The following is a 13,773-nucleotide window of genomic DNA, read 5'->3' on the forward strand; positions in this document are numbered from 1 at the left end:
CAACTTAACATTACCGGTACGACAAAAAAGGCAATCAATATTGGAGCTATCAGCTGTACAGGAGACGTTCATGGATCTATTTGTCTGCAAGTGGAAGCATCAGAATGGAGCAGAGCAGAGAGCTTATGACCCGCTCTGTGTATTTTCTATGTCACAAAAATGTTTTTTTTTAGCAGCGTTTTTTTTTGTCTGCTCCTAATTTACAACGAATTGCATGAAGAAATACTCAGATATACAATTTTAAGCTAAATATTCTTCATATATGTTCTCTATCATTAGAAAAATGTCATAGGAACATGTTAAAAACACAAAGACTTTGAGTCTTAATCCCTTTCTTTTTTAAGAAGCACTCCTACGTCAGGTATGGAAAAGGTCTGCCTAAACTGTTTCTTTTATAAATAAATGAAGACGGTGACCTAAAAAATTCAGTTTCAAGCAAAAACATGCTCACAGTTTATATATATATGGGAAAATAATTTTGTGCATCAGAAATTAACAGAAGCAATTAAAGTTGGTTAAAGGGAAGAAATTGTCAAAATAACAATGTACCAACATGCAAAACTAAATTGAAGTTATTTTTTTTTAAGAGCTTCAGAAATTATATTCAATGTTTCTGGGTGATTTAGCTGATTTTTTTTTTCGCTTGAAGGGACCACATTCCTCCTTTTAAGGGTTCTTTTGTTTTTTATATTTTTCATCCATAAAACTGTATGCTAGAAAACAGTTATCTAGCTTGTTCTGTAACAGTGGAGCAAATTGTCTATGTTGAAATTCAGCAAACATCAGCTAGATTCCTAATAGTTCTGTTTTTTTGTCAATGACATGCTTCCGTTGTAAAAAAAAAAAAAAAAAGATGGTCATTAAAGGTTTTTTTAAGGAATTTTGTTTGAATAGTTAATTTCCTGTTTTGTTTTTTTTTTTAAACAAAGATTACGTTTGATTGTTACAACTTAAACTATAAACCCCCCAAAAGTACAGGATTGAAGAGTCATATTATTAACCAGATCAATGACATATATTAAAAACATTTTGATTATTTACATTACATGACATTTGTCCTGGACTTCAGCTGTCACTTTACACCTTAAATCAGAGATTTTGGACACAGGACTGAAAGAACTGACATGTGGCTTATTAGTTTCAAGCTGTGTTCGTTTTTGTTTTGTTTTTTTTTTTTTAGATCAATTTTCTCAGAGATCAATAGATATATATTAAAAAATAAAGTAACAGTTATGTTTACGTTTGATAAACAAGTATTTTTGCCATTACACTGGTCATATGAGTCGTGGCCTTCACAGTGAGCCATAGTAGTTTGGGGTAGCTGACGCTAGAGGGCGATAGAAGTCTTCACGGTTCGTGTGCCAGAAAACGCTGTAAACTGTCGTAATCTCCATCCTATAAATAGTCGTGCTGCACGCGGTAGCGTCCTCTTACTTGCGCAGCAAAAGTCCGGAGAGTGTTCAATTTGAATGATCAGGAGTGAGTATCTGTATTTTAAGACAAATGTAGCGCAGGTTAGCTGTGTTTATTCCTTCTTATTTTATTTTCCGTCGTAAGCGAAACCGATTCATGAAAGTGACCGTAGTTGGTGCCGTAAAGGCCTGAAAAGAGCGGGACCTACCCTCACGCTTTTTCAAGCAAATGGCGTAGAGTTGATTGAAGCTATGCAACATTGATGGAAGATTTATCTTCACACAATAATGTATCGTATAGGTTGTCGTTGTTTTACCAGGCTGTGCTCTGTTTCGTGTGTTCCTGTGCAGTGGAGCAGCTCCAGAGCCGCAGTGGTTACAGAGTCCGGCAGGCTCTGCTTTCACCCCAGCACTACTGGTGGCTGATGGGTGACAATGAAGCCTGGCACACTGAATCAGATTTGTTCAAAGTTGTCTGATTTCTGGAGGTGAGATTCTGTTCCAGGTTTAAAGCCGACATATTTTGCCCTCCATTATATCATTACAATTAAGTATAACCGGAAATAGTATCATGCCATATCCACGATGAGCCCGCCAATTTTATTTGTAACTTTGAATCTAAGGTGAAAGTAACAGATGTTGCAGTTCCCAAAATGACCACTTGGGGCTGGTTTCATTCATTTCTAATTTGAAGTCCAGGTTTGATTTAAAAACACTTTGTTAACTCCTCTTTCTACTTTCAATGTGTATTGCTGTATTTAATTAAAACTTAAAAGGATTTTGAATGTGAGTATAAACGTTTGCACACTCAGCATTAGTTTTAAACTGTATTGATGGTTGTAGCAGACATTCTTTTGATGCAAGATGTGGTCCTTAAATGCAACTAACATTCAGTCTAAACAAGGAGTGTCAGAATCCAGGCCTTGAGGGCCAGTATCCTCAATGGTTTTTAACCAACCTGTCATTGAAGCTCATTGGTTACATAATGTTTAATGAAAGAGGAAAACTTTGACTGAATCATGGTTTTGAGTTCACACCAAAGCTGTTCCAAGTTAAATTTCATACTTTTGTGTATTCTAGGATGTCAAACCGTCTTAACCATGGAGTTTCTGGATCTCCAGGCCGTCTCTTTAGGACGGGTAAGTCATTTTGTTCAGGATCTCTCCAACCCTCTGAAACATGTTCTCTGTAAGCTACTCTTCCTAAAGGAAGCACAGTGTGACCTCTGGCCCTGTTGGGTGGGCCACAGAGATCCCACAGTGCACAGATCAACTGCTCCTTTTGCAACCCACTGCTGTTGTTTACTGCAGCAGTGTTACTAATGAGGAATGACAGCTGTAACTGACAGGATGTGTGAGGACATTGACTATATTTAAAGTGCTTCTTCCATTATGACTCGCTGTGTGAGGATCAGTTGTTTGGACACATGAGCCGTCCAGTGACTTCCAGACGGAAACTGACATGTCCAAATCTATTTATACTGTTATTAATTAATATAAAGTGTTTAGTTGGTGCCAACATGTCTTAATCTTGAGCTCCCTGCTCAAATTGGATTCAAGTCAGGACTCTGGTGGCACATTTTTGTTTTATTCCTGCTACAATATTGGAAAATATCTGGCAAATGTCACATGTCCTACCCTAAAAATGACTTGTCTGGAATATATTCCTTATCCAGATTGTCTAGTTATGCTTTTCAAGGATGGCAGATGAATAATAGTCTTTTGCTTAACTCTGGTTTTTAATTTGCAATGTCCCTGTTAAAATGTCCATACGTAAACTCACTCCTTCTTTCCCTCTGTTCTCCAGGTTCTGTTGATCTGGGATCTGCTCAGTGAGTCATCCTGCAGTCTTTCATTTTGTGGTGAAACATTTGGCTCCTCGCCCCCTCCCACACCAATAACGGCGAGCTGCACGGTGAAGCTCTGGCCTCAGTGTTTGTCATTTTAAGGAGGAATTAAACAAACTGTTCTGGGGCAAACTTGCTCAAGAATATCTGTTCTTATGAAAAGCAGCTCCTGTAAAGGGTGTGCGAGAGGGCGGAGCTTCAGTGATGCACCACAGTGCTCTGACTCCTTTGGCTTCCATGTGATGAGTTTTTGTTTGTTCAACTGCTCTGAAATGTGATTGACAGACGCATTTCTGAACAAGCCAACGCTTTGAGCTAAACCCTGTTCTCTGCCTCACTACTCAAACTCACTTTTTTTTTTTCTCTCTCTCTCTTCCTGCAGCTTTTGCCATGGGGATCACCTGAAAAGCTAAGCTGTCAGTGGAGGTGCTTTATAGACACAGATCAGGTATGTCTTCATGGGAACAGGAAGCATTGCATCTGTACAAGTTGAGTCTGGTACCAACCACTAATTCTTGGTTGGGTTTGTGCAGAGCTTAGTGGGACTAAAATGTAAGAAAACTCTTCCTAGAAGAGCTGAATTGATGTGGATGTGAGGTCTATCCCAACGGGTCCTTCACCGTAGGGCCATGTTGTTGGAAATGCCTCAGAGAGGAAACCTGCAGTTCGCTTTACCCACATGTTCAGTGTGAGCCTGCTGGGATATGACTGCAAACACTCGTTCATGGACCTGTGTGGCAGCAGCTGACGCTCGACTCTGTTCTTGTTTGACAGAAGCTGAAGCAACAATCAGAGAGGCTGCAGAGGACCGTCTGGTTTAAAGATGTACGTTAAAGGATCTACATATTAACGTGTCTGTGACAGCACTGTGTGGTATCTGCAGCCAGCTGCTGCTTCAGCCGGTTTGCTCAAAAGTCAGTGCGAAAGAAGGTCAGCCCTTGGCATCGTTGGTCTCTGTGCTGTCCGTGCTCAGAGTCCTGGAAGAATGGCTGAGACAAGCATGTGTGATGCAGCTTGTGAAGATGTTTAACTTCCAGGTTTGATTTTAAAGAAGATTGTCTTGTTTTTAGGGTTTCTGCACTGATGACTCATCAGAGCCGGTCAGGGATGTGAAACGAGAAGTGTTGAAGGTAACTTGGAGTATTTGTATCTGTCGTCATGACAACTGTAAAACAAAAGTGGGGTAGCTCAGTATTAAGAGACGAGTCTGTGGGGTTGGTCATATACCAAGGCTCTCAGGATCCTGTGTTCCTGATCTGCTGTGGAGTTGACCGCAAAGCAAAAATCATTCCAGTGGGCTTCTGGATCTCCAGAAGACCCGCAGGAAACAAGTCCACAGACTCAGTGCTTCATGGAGAAAAACATGCATGATTAGTGCTTTCATTTAACATTGAGTGATTCAATAATGATCAGATTCAGAACACATTTTGATCTGTTTTCAGGTGCTGTCCAGCTCTGGAGGTCCACATCCTTCAGCTGTGATGACGACCTGCAGCAATGAATAAAGCTACAGTGTGCTGCTGTGACTGGACGTTGTTGGTGTTTAGTTTAGACATGAAGTTGACTCTTATAAAATAAAGTCTTCCTTTATCAATTTATGAGACTCTGTTCTTTATGTTCTAATGAGATCTGGAGAAGTAAATCATCTGAGCTGCAGTGATTGTCGGATGAATCTGTAAACTGCAGATCCTTCAAGACCCACTACAAAAATCTTTTGATCACTTTCAAAAGTAGTTTTACTATGATAGCATTTTTAGCCATTTTCTTTTTTTAAACTTTAGTTTTCTAGGACAAAGTTTCTGCAGAGCAGCTGTAGTTTATTAAAAAAATAACCTGAGTGGTGGATGGTGCTGTAGATCAAGCCCACCCCCTTTTCCCCTCACTTTTGAGAACTTTTTGTATACTTTCAACTGAAGTTTCTACTTTTCTTTCTTTTTTTATTGATTTTAATCAGTCTATTAAAGTTGAATGTTTGCATAACTTCTAGTTGGTTTAATTGTTCCCTCCTGACATTTCTCAAACTTGATATTTTTACATTTACAGGGTGAAGACAGCAGTTTAATGTTTCAAAATAAAATGACTAAAAGTACAACTACAAGAGGTACTTTTAAAAACTTTACTATGCAAGTGTTGCTCAAGACTTTGTACCCTAAAGGTATGGATGTGTCAGTGGAGTTTAAAGTGACTGCACCTCATGATTCATACATGTTCTCTCCAACAACACCGTAGTTGCATACCCAGAGCAGAGACTGAATCAGAAATAAATGCTTTCGATCAACCCTTTAAATGAGTTGTGTGTCTTTAAAACAGACAAAAACCAAGCAGTTCTAGTCTGACCTTTGGTGTTGGTGCCTCTTGTGGTAATGGAGCTTCTGTCATCTGATCTGCTTACTTTCTTTTTGGCAATTCTAGGAACAATCCCATCCTGTGTGCCCTTTGAATAGAGCTTTTATTTTCTAAAAGTGGAATGTGCTGCTTGTTTCTGAGGCGATAGGATTGTTCAGAAAAGAAAGCAGTAAAGAAGAAATCCCCTAAACTACTGGGCTGTTGAGTCATGAAGACATTCTTTTGTACGGCTAGAAAATTCATCCACAAGGAGGCACAATCCAGTTCTTTTGTCTACGGGGTCCAAAGAGGAAGTTCATGAATGTAGCGATGGAGGATGTGAGGGTGGAGGAAAATGAGGACAGGAGTTGATTTAGGAAGAGGATTTGTTAAAGTGGGCAGTCAAAGGCCAACAGAGTTTATGACAAAAAAGGAAAAAAACGTATTCGTTTAGATGTCCCAGTAGATTTACTATACCATATATACTCTTACCAGACACTTTGATATACCTACTTGTTGATGCAAATTCCCAACAGCTAATCAGATGGCAGCAACCAAATGCATTTAACCATGTAGACATGGTCAGCGGACAAATCTGCAGCAACTGTTTGATGCTATCATGTCAATATGGACCAAACTCTGGGGTATGTTTCCAGTACCTTGTTGAATCTTTGCCACCAAAGATTAAGATAGTTCTGAAAGGAGGTCCAACCTTGTACTAACAAGGTGTGCCTAATAAAGTGGCCATTGAGAGTGTTTCAACACACAATACACACTAACTCCAGCAGAGAAATGGGTCTGAATGGGTCAGTTTGGCTCTGGAATCCCGATGGTTTCCTGGAAAAGACTTTAGTGGATCCATTAAAAAGTTGAATTTCTATCTCTATTATCCAAATCTACTCTGTCGGTTACTTAGAGAGAGAGGAACATCAGTTTTCATTCAATCAACCTGCAAGTTCTGGGATTAGATCTCATTAAAGGAGTCTATGCAGAAGGTAAACTAGAAAAATAAGGTGTATGAAAAAATAGTTGAAGGTTTCGGCTGTGCTTCAGTGGATTGGCATTCAGCCAGAGGGGCTGTTCTGTGCTCTGTCATGCTGACGTCTTTTCACAACTATGAGTTGGAGATAAGAGCGTCTGGGTTGAACTTCCTTGCTCTCTAGAATGCAGCTTCATAAACAAGGAGGAAAAACTACAAAATACATTAATATTAGTAAAGATGTGACTAAACTGATTAACATAAAAAATTCTAATTAAAAGGCAGGTTTACGTTTTCTGATTCCTGTCATTTATGTGTTTTTAGGAACATCCAGATGAGGGTGGGTTCATGCTTAATGGATAAAATGATTTAAGAAAACAAGATTTTCTTTTGAAGTTTTACTTTATTATATAAAATTTGACCCATGGGGTTCATACAAAAATACTTTCTTACAACTCAGTCTTAAGACATTTTTCAAACTTTTAAAGTGAAGAAAAAGGGCAGATTTGACTGAAATGTTGTCTGAGACAACTGCAGAACAGATACAGCAGTCATGTAAGGTGCTTCAGCATCACTCGTGCTGAAAAGAATCAAAGTCAGGATGTAGCAAATTCAGAATTTTTCTCTTTTTTTTTTTAAATAAAAAAACAATTTTACATTTGTAACACGCAACCAAAAATATGTGTTTGCAGTAACAGAGCAAAACGTTAAAAGTGCAATTTAAAAAAAAAAAAAAAAATGGAGTCATACACAACATGCTGAGAAAAAGCCTCTATGGAAATATGGAGGCTCCTTTAACACCCAAAATGTTTGTTCCCAACAAACTCATGATTAGCATGCTGAGAGCCACAGCTCCTCTTCGGAAGAAACGGGATATAACTGGAATGAACAGAAACCAGCACTGAGTCACAGCCTGACTCACACGTGGCTCTGTCTCAAAGAGTCAAAAAATAAAAAGTGTTCAACGGGAAGCAGCAACACCGACAGACTCTGGTGACTCCATAGAGCCCTTTGACGGGAGGCACAGCAGACGGAGACCTTCAGGACCAACCGAAACTCCAGGGAGAAACTCTGGATGAAGCACAGGCAATCGAGGGAACAAAATCATCGCAGGTTCTCTTGAGTTTGGACCTCCGGCTTCTTTTTGAAGTGATTTTAATGATTGGTTCTGGATAACTGGACGCTGGATTCAGCAGACTGGCAACATGCGAACGTTTCCGTTGTACTCTTCTTCTGTCTGAAAAACAGCAAAAACAGAACATTCAGAACCGGTGAACGACTGCCACAAACGTGCAGAACATTTTCAATCGCCTTACCTCAGCAAACACAGGCGATGTTGGGAACTGGAAGCTGGACGACCTCATGAAGATGGGGCTGTCGCCATCGGTGTCGTCGCAGTCACACAGCAGCGGCGTGAGGGGCTGGTCGAGCCGGACGTCCCGCGTCAGGTTGGAGTAGCTGGGGGGATTGGAGGGCATCTGCAGGGACACCCAGCTCTGGGAGGCGTTGCTAACCGAGCCCTCCTGGCTGCTCACACTGTTGCTGCGGCTGCCGAGTCCGGCGGTACCGATGACCAGCGGCAGCTCCAGGATCAGTTTCTCACTGCCAGGAATGTGGATGTAAATCTGAAACAAAAACATTAAAAAAAAGGATCAATGCACGTTCATCTCTGGAGGAGTCAAAACTGCTCCGGCGCCATGCAGACTCACCATGAGCGCATACTCCACGCGGATGATGTTGCAGCCCAGCATGGATGGCTTGATCTTTGGAACCCTGATGGTCTTCCCCTGCCAGGCGTCACACATGCCAGAGATGATGTGGTTTCCCCGCACCGATGACAGCTTCTGTCGGAAGACTTTGGTGCGGCCGTTGGCCTGGTACGTGTGTTTGGCAATGATGGCAGCTTTGGGAACCACGATGCGTGAGCAGGTGTTCTCAAACTTGGCGTTGATGCAGATGTCCTCGCCTTCGCAGAAACCACGCCGGTCGATTTTAGCGTTCAGTGACACTTGGCCATCGGGAATGAACATGCAGGTGACCTTCTTTTCCTTGGAGCCACCTGTGGGAGACTAAAAAAAAATAAAAAACGGTGAGGATGGCAGTGAATCCTAACATCTACACCCACTTTAGGATTACTTACAAGTAGATCTGGGGTGTTGATATCTAGAGGTTCCTCCACCTCGAAGCATTTCTTGCACTCCAGCGTGGGCTGCTGCGGCCTCTCCAATTTGGCCTTCACACAGTACTGGACGTAGCCGAACTTCCCCTTGTAAGAGGACACCAGCTGCCTGTGAGCAAACACAAACAGGATTAGAACCACAAATCATTTCATGACTGAATGAGGAACTATAAAAAAAATAATAAAAAAAAGAGAGAGAGAGAGCATACCCTTGGTCGGGGAGGTCGAAGCCAAAAGTGTACTGGTATTTATTTCCGGGCCTCAGCACGACAGAGCCATCAGCATCTGGGGAGGGGGGGAAACCCATGAGTAAGGGAGGGGGGGTTCTGTGAGAACCGAAAATGAAGGTGGGACATGTAAACAGACCCAACTGGGACAAAGTTCAAGCACGGAAGTGACTCTTTTTTTTTTTAGTGGCTGATTTTCCCATCAGGCACAGAGCTCAGCTTCCTGCCTTACTGCTGATCCCCTATTATTAACGCGTTATTTTATCCATTAATACACATTAATGTAACTCACTATAAATGAAGTTTTTTAAAAAGCACAAAAACAGCTTTTTCCCCCATTTAACTTAAAATGTTACTTTTTTAAAGCTAGTCAAAAGCTACTTCCATCAGTGCGCACGAGGCTTACCAGTTGGCTGGTCGTGCAGGCTCAGGACCTCCTCGTGCCTCAGGTACTCGGCCTCCTGTCGGCACCGCTGCTTCCCCTTGGCGTACTCCACCTTAGCACAGCCCAGAGCCACGACTTTCACCGCGGACACCCGCGTCATCTCGTTCACTTCCACCTCCACGCGGCCGCACACCTTCTCCCCGCCGCAGTAAAAAGTCTTGCTCGGGTCCGATAGGACTATCTGAAAAGTTTTCAGTCGCTTCGTCATGGCCACCATGGTTGTTACTGCTGCTGGGGCTGTGAACAACACTTGCTCGCGGCGCTGAAGCTTTCGTCGTCTGTGGGCTGTAAACAACAGACGCGGCTGTATTATTCTTTCAGCCCATGAGCCCCGCGTGATGAACCGCCTCCGCGGTGTGGCTCAGCGCATGCACACCACTCCTATTGGTGGAAATCCCGGGTTTGTCTCGGCTTCGGCCAATCAGAGCCCAGAGTCAGCGCGTGGACAGCGCATGCATACCCGAACGTGGCGCGTGCTCAGAAGATGGGAGGCTAAAAAGTCAGCGTTTATAGTAAACAGCAGAAACCAGGGAAGTACAGGCGTTTCCCTCTATGGGCAATTTACTAGCTACAAATAAATATTATCTGTTTTAAGATATAAAACCATGAAGAAAACAGCTACTATTGTGTCTTGATATGCTGAAACTGAATGACAACAAACAAAGAAAAACCTGAATACGCATATCAAGCAGTCAAGTTTATACATTATTTTGTCTTTGTCAACAGAAAGAGTCATTTAAGAGATTTAAATATATATATATTCAAGGATTAAAGGGGTCAATATCCCACTCATATCCTCTTTTGATCAATTTTAAAAGTATTTCTATTGGTATTGTAATTATGATTATGCTGTTTTAATCAAATTTTTTAGACATAGTTTCTGTAGAGCAGCAGGAGTTCGTCTGAAATTTGCCTCGAGTTTTCTTGTGTGAAGTAACCCTGCTCTCATTTCCCATTATCCATTTATGTACACAATCTGCCACTAGCTTGCCCCTCACAACCCCAACTAACTAACCGACCTAACCTTAGCGCAGCAAAAATGGAATATTGTTGTTGTAAAGCAATATTGGAGCCCAGACGAAGAATTTGTCAGCAAGTGGATTAATCCAAATGAAGCAGAAGCTGGGAGATAACTTCTATGTCATGGCAACAATTCACAATGATTACTTTATTTAACGAGTTTAATAAAAATAAACTCATAAATACATTTTTAATTTTATTTTTCTCTATATATGTCCTCCATTGTGAGAAAAAGGCTGGGAACATCCTAAAACACGATTTTCATTGGAGATGGTCTTTAAAAAAGTTTTAAGGTGTAGTTTTTGTTCAACAACCCATATATTTTAATTGTTTGATAATTTTAACATCCCATTCGTTAGATCAAATGGTGCTTACAAAATAAATGTCCGACTTACAATGTAAAAAAAAATCAAAAATATGAGATTTCTTGATACTTCTACAGTCCTCAGAAAATCGTAAATAAACAGGACTTGAACCAAATTGTGATGAAAGTGAATTGTTGCCCCTTGTAAATAACATATACGTACGTCATGCTTTACTTATCTTCCTTTACACTCACATTCACACACTGATGGCATCTCCTCTGCCAAACACTGGGGCCAGTCTGCAACCACCAGGAGCTTTGTGAGAGACACTTTGACTCAAGGGCACGCAAAACGTCAAATGAACTTGCCGTCTTCAGATCAGTGACCGGCTGCTCTTCCTCTGCCCCACAGCCGCCACCACTCAGATCATCCAAGGAAGGTCAAATTTGGTCTTGAATTCTAAAAGAATACAACATTCTACCAACTTTTTTTGGTTCATAACCGTCAAATCTTGATCTTATATACCTTTATAAAAGCAAGAACCCTTTTATTGTCTCAGTGTATTGTAAACGGATCCTAATGGCTCCTCTCTCAGGTATCCCCACGTCTGTAACTAGATGCTCCAACTGACGCCAGATGTCTTCTTTTTCTGGGTATCACATAGTGGCTTACTCCTCCGAAGTGGGACCTATAAATATTCTTTGTTCCCAAACACAGCGATGGAAATGACTTTTGTAGAAGTACTTCTAAAAAAGAACACGAAAGGTGATACAACAATGTGTAATAAGGTTACTTAATGTTAAAAGAAACATATTGACTGATAAAAATGATCCAGCTGATGCTTATGTTGACAAATGTGTTTTGGTTTTATTGTGCTAGATTAAAAAAAAACTCAAGATTTTATTGTATTTCTAATTAATATATTTAATCTTTGAATGTTTTTGTTTTTTTAGGGGTTTTTTTTTCGAATTTGCTAGTTTTGTTGTGAATACAAGCAGGTGGCCACTTTTTAATTTCCTTAACAGATTTTCTATTCTATTCTATTCTATTCTATTCTATTCTATTCTATTCTATTCTATTTTCAGACTAACTTGAGTTTATTTACAACACCTTTTCCCCTACTTTAAACATTTTTTATGTCTCCTTTATACCAAATTCACCTTTTTATTCATAAATGAAAAAAAAAAACATGTTAAAGTAAAACTTTTCCATGCAGCACAGATTTTTCCTGTTCTGTTGATTTAAACCAGTCACTGTTAACTGCTCGAGGGAGCTGTAGGAGGAACACTTTCATCCCACATGCCAGGAACAACTTTGGTGCTAGATTTCAGTGCTGACTGACTTCCAGACTACATCCCAGTGGTCTCAAAGCATCAATCCACAGCACTGAAGCTGCTGAGTGCAGACTGACAGATACAAATGGATCTCTGAGATTCCCAAAGCTGTGACAGACTGAGGAATGTCTGCATGTGATTTGAGAGTCAAGAAGAATGACGAGTCAAATCAAGTTTCAAAATCTCATCACGCCACATCAGGATGAGCAAGCTCTGCAGTGAGAGAAGAAACAGCAGGAAGTCAGCAATCAGCCCGTCTGTGGTTCTTTCTGTAGTATATCCAGAAGTGCAGCAGCTCAACTCGTCACCTCTGAACTTTTTTGTAAATAGATTGCAAAAAACAGCTGCTATGATGCTGGAGGAACGGACAAGATAGAAAAGTACCATAAACAGAGTGTAATGGCAGACAAAGGAAAAGTGAAAGGAGAAATAAGGGGAGGAGGGCAACGTTTACAGCAAAAACAACTGAAAGGAAGGGTGGGTACACGGTGTGCAGAGCACTCTGCGTTCTTCATGACCACCAGCCTTCAACCATCTGCACAATATTTTAGTGTTGACTCAAATAATCCACGCACTTTCTCAGAGTTTCATAACAAAACTGCGATCATTCCAGAGGTGGTGTTATGAAGCTGAAGCCTCGAAGGTCACACTCAAGAAAAACAATGAGCAACTTTCACAGGAAAACATCACAGACTATGGAACAAATGACACATTTTTCACGAGACCAAAGCTATTTCCAGAGTCAGCATTTTCTTTTATAAAGCAACATCTCTTTAATTGGTTACAGTTTTCTTTCGGCAGAAACGTTTTCTTTTATTTGTAAAGTGGCACACATGTGCATGAAGAGTTGCTTCCTCGGTTGGATGTTTTCCAGCAGCTCTGCACTTCTTTTTTTTTTTTTTTTTCTGCAGACAGACGTGCAGAGAGCAGTGAGAACTTTTTGTTCCAGATTTCAACTCCCAACCACAGTTACAGAGTGTTCTCAAGTTACTTGAGTGTCAACAGACAACAGACACGTTTCCTGGGTCATGTGATCCCCCTTACGTAATGTGTTTTCCTGTTCCAGACAAGATGGAGGCGGAGTTTTTTTTGTGTTTTTTCGCACATCTTACCTACATCCAAATACATACGTTAAGCCGTCAGTTCACGTTACATTAACGCCATCGGAAAACCTACAGCCCAAAATTTTCATTTATCGAAAATGCGATTGTTTTATTTGATGGAATTATTATCAAAGCTTTATTATAGTTTTGAAACATCTAAAGCTGAATCCTTGGTGAAAGGAAGTTCTGATGTTTCAACTGTACTTGATTAATGATTGAGCAACACTAGCAACACCACCCTGGTTGAACCTGACAGACTACAGCTTTGTTTTCACACTACGATAATTTTGAGGGTTTTTTTTTTCCAAAATGATGTGATATGTCAGATTACAGAGCAGTTGACCAAGTTAATTCATGAATGAAACCAAGTTAGAATCACTGATGAAAAATAGATCCAACGTCAGGCAAAAGTCTGCGGTTGTCTGAATGTTGGGTTTGTCCTGGCCTGCTTTAGGTGTGTCAGGAAAGACAGTTGGCATCTTTTCATTGGTGCTTTGGGATTGCAACATGGATAAATGAAAGTGTAGCAATGCAGAAAGAAAAAGGACAGCCATTTTTCATATGTAGTCTAGCAGAAAAACATGCGGCTGTGCCATCA

At 40.7% G+C, this 13,773-nt stretch overlaps 1 protein-coding gene and 1 non-coding gene across 2 annotated transcripts; one reads left to right on the plus strand and one right to left on the minus strand.

Moving 5' to 3' along the window:
- The first annotated feature begins 3,849 nt into the window (after positions 1 to 3,849).
- Positions 3,850 to 3,978, plus strand: LOC112138580. Its single transcript, XR_002917814.1, has one exon. It is a non-coding gene; the product is annotated as a small nucleolar RNA SNORA18 (small nucleolar RNA).
- Positions 3,979 to 6,945: 2,967 nt separating this feature from the next.
- On the minus strand, positions 6,946 to 9,758 carry txnipa (thioredoxin interacting protein a). The gene is made up of 6 exons (XM_024259802.1): positions 9,375 to 9,758; positions 8,951 to 9,026; positions 8,703 to 8,850; positions 8,272 to 8,631; positions 7,879 to 8,187; positions 6,946 to 7,799 (listed from the first exon to the last, which is right to left on the minus strand). The coding sequence occupies exons 1-6, from the start codon at positions 9,628 to 9,630 to the stop codon at positions 7,752 to 7,754; spliced, it is 1,197 nt and encodes a 398-aa protein (XP_024115570.1). The 5' UTR covers positions 9,631 to 9,758; the 3' UTR covers positions 6,946 to 7,751.
- Positions 9,759 to 13,773: the final 4,015 nt, after the last annotated feature.

This window comes from Oryzias melastigma, linkage group LG11 (assembly GCF_002922805.2).
Source record: "Oryzias melastigma strain HK-1 linkage group LG11, ASM292280v2, whole genome shotgun sequence".
Classification (NCBI taxonomy): Eukaryota; Metazoa; Chordata; class Actinopteri; order Beloniformes; family Adrianichthyidae; genus Oryzias; species Oryzias melastigma.

Excerpts from the sequence above, each read along its gene's own strand:
- txnipa (XM_024259802.1), bottom strand. The coding sequence starts at position 9,630 with ATGGTGGCCATGACGAAGCGACTGAAAACTTTTCAGATAGTCCTATCG. Across the intron at positions 8,851-8,950 it reads TTCGACCTCCCCGACCAAGG|GCAGCTGGTGTCCTCTTACA; the intron begins GTATGCTCTCTC and ends GTTTGCTCACAG. Across the intron at positions 8,188-8,271 it reads GCGTGGAGTATGCGCTCATG|ATTTACATCCACATTCCTGG; the intron begins GTGAGTCTGCAT and ends TTTTTGTTTCAG.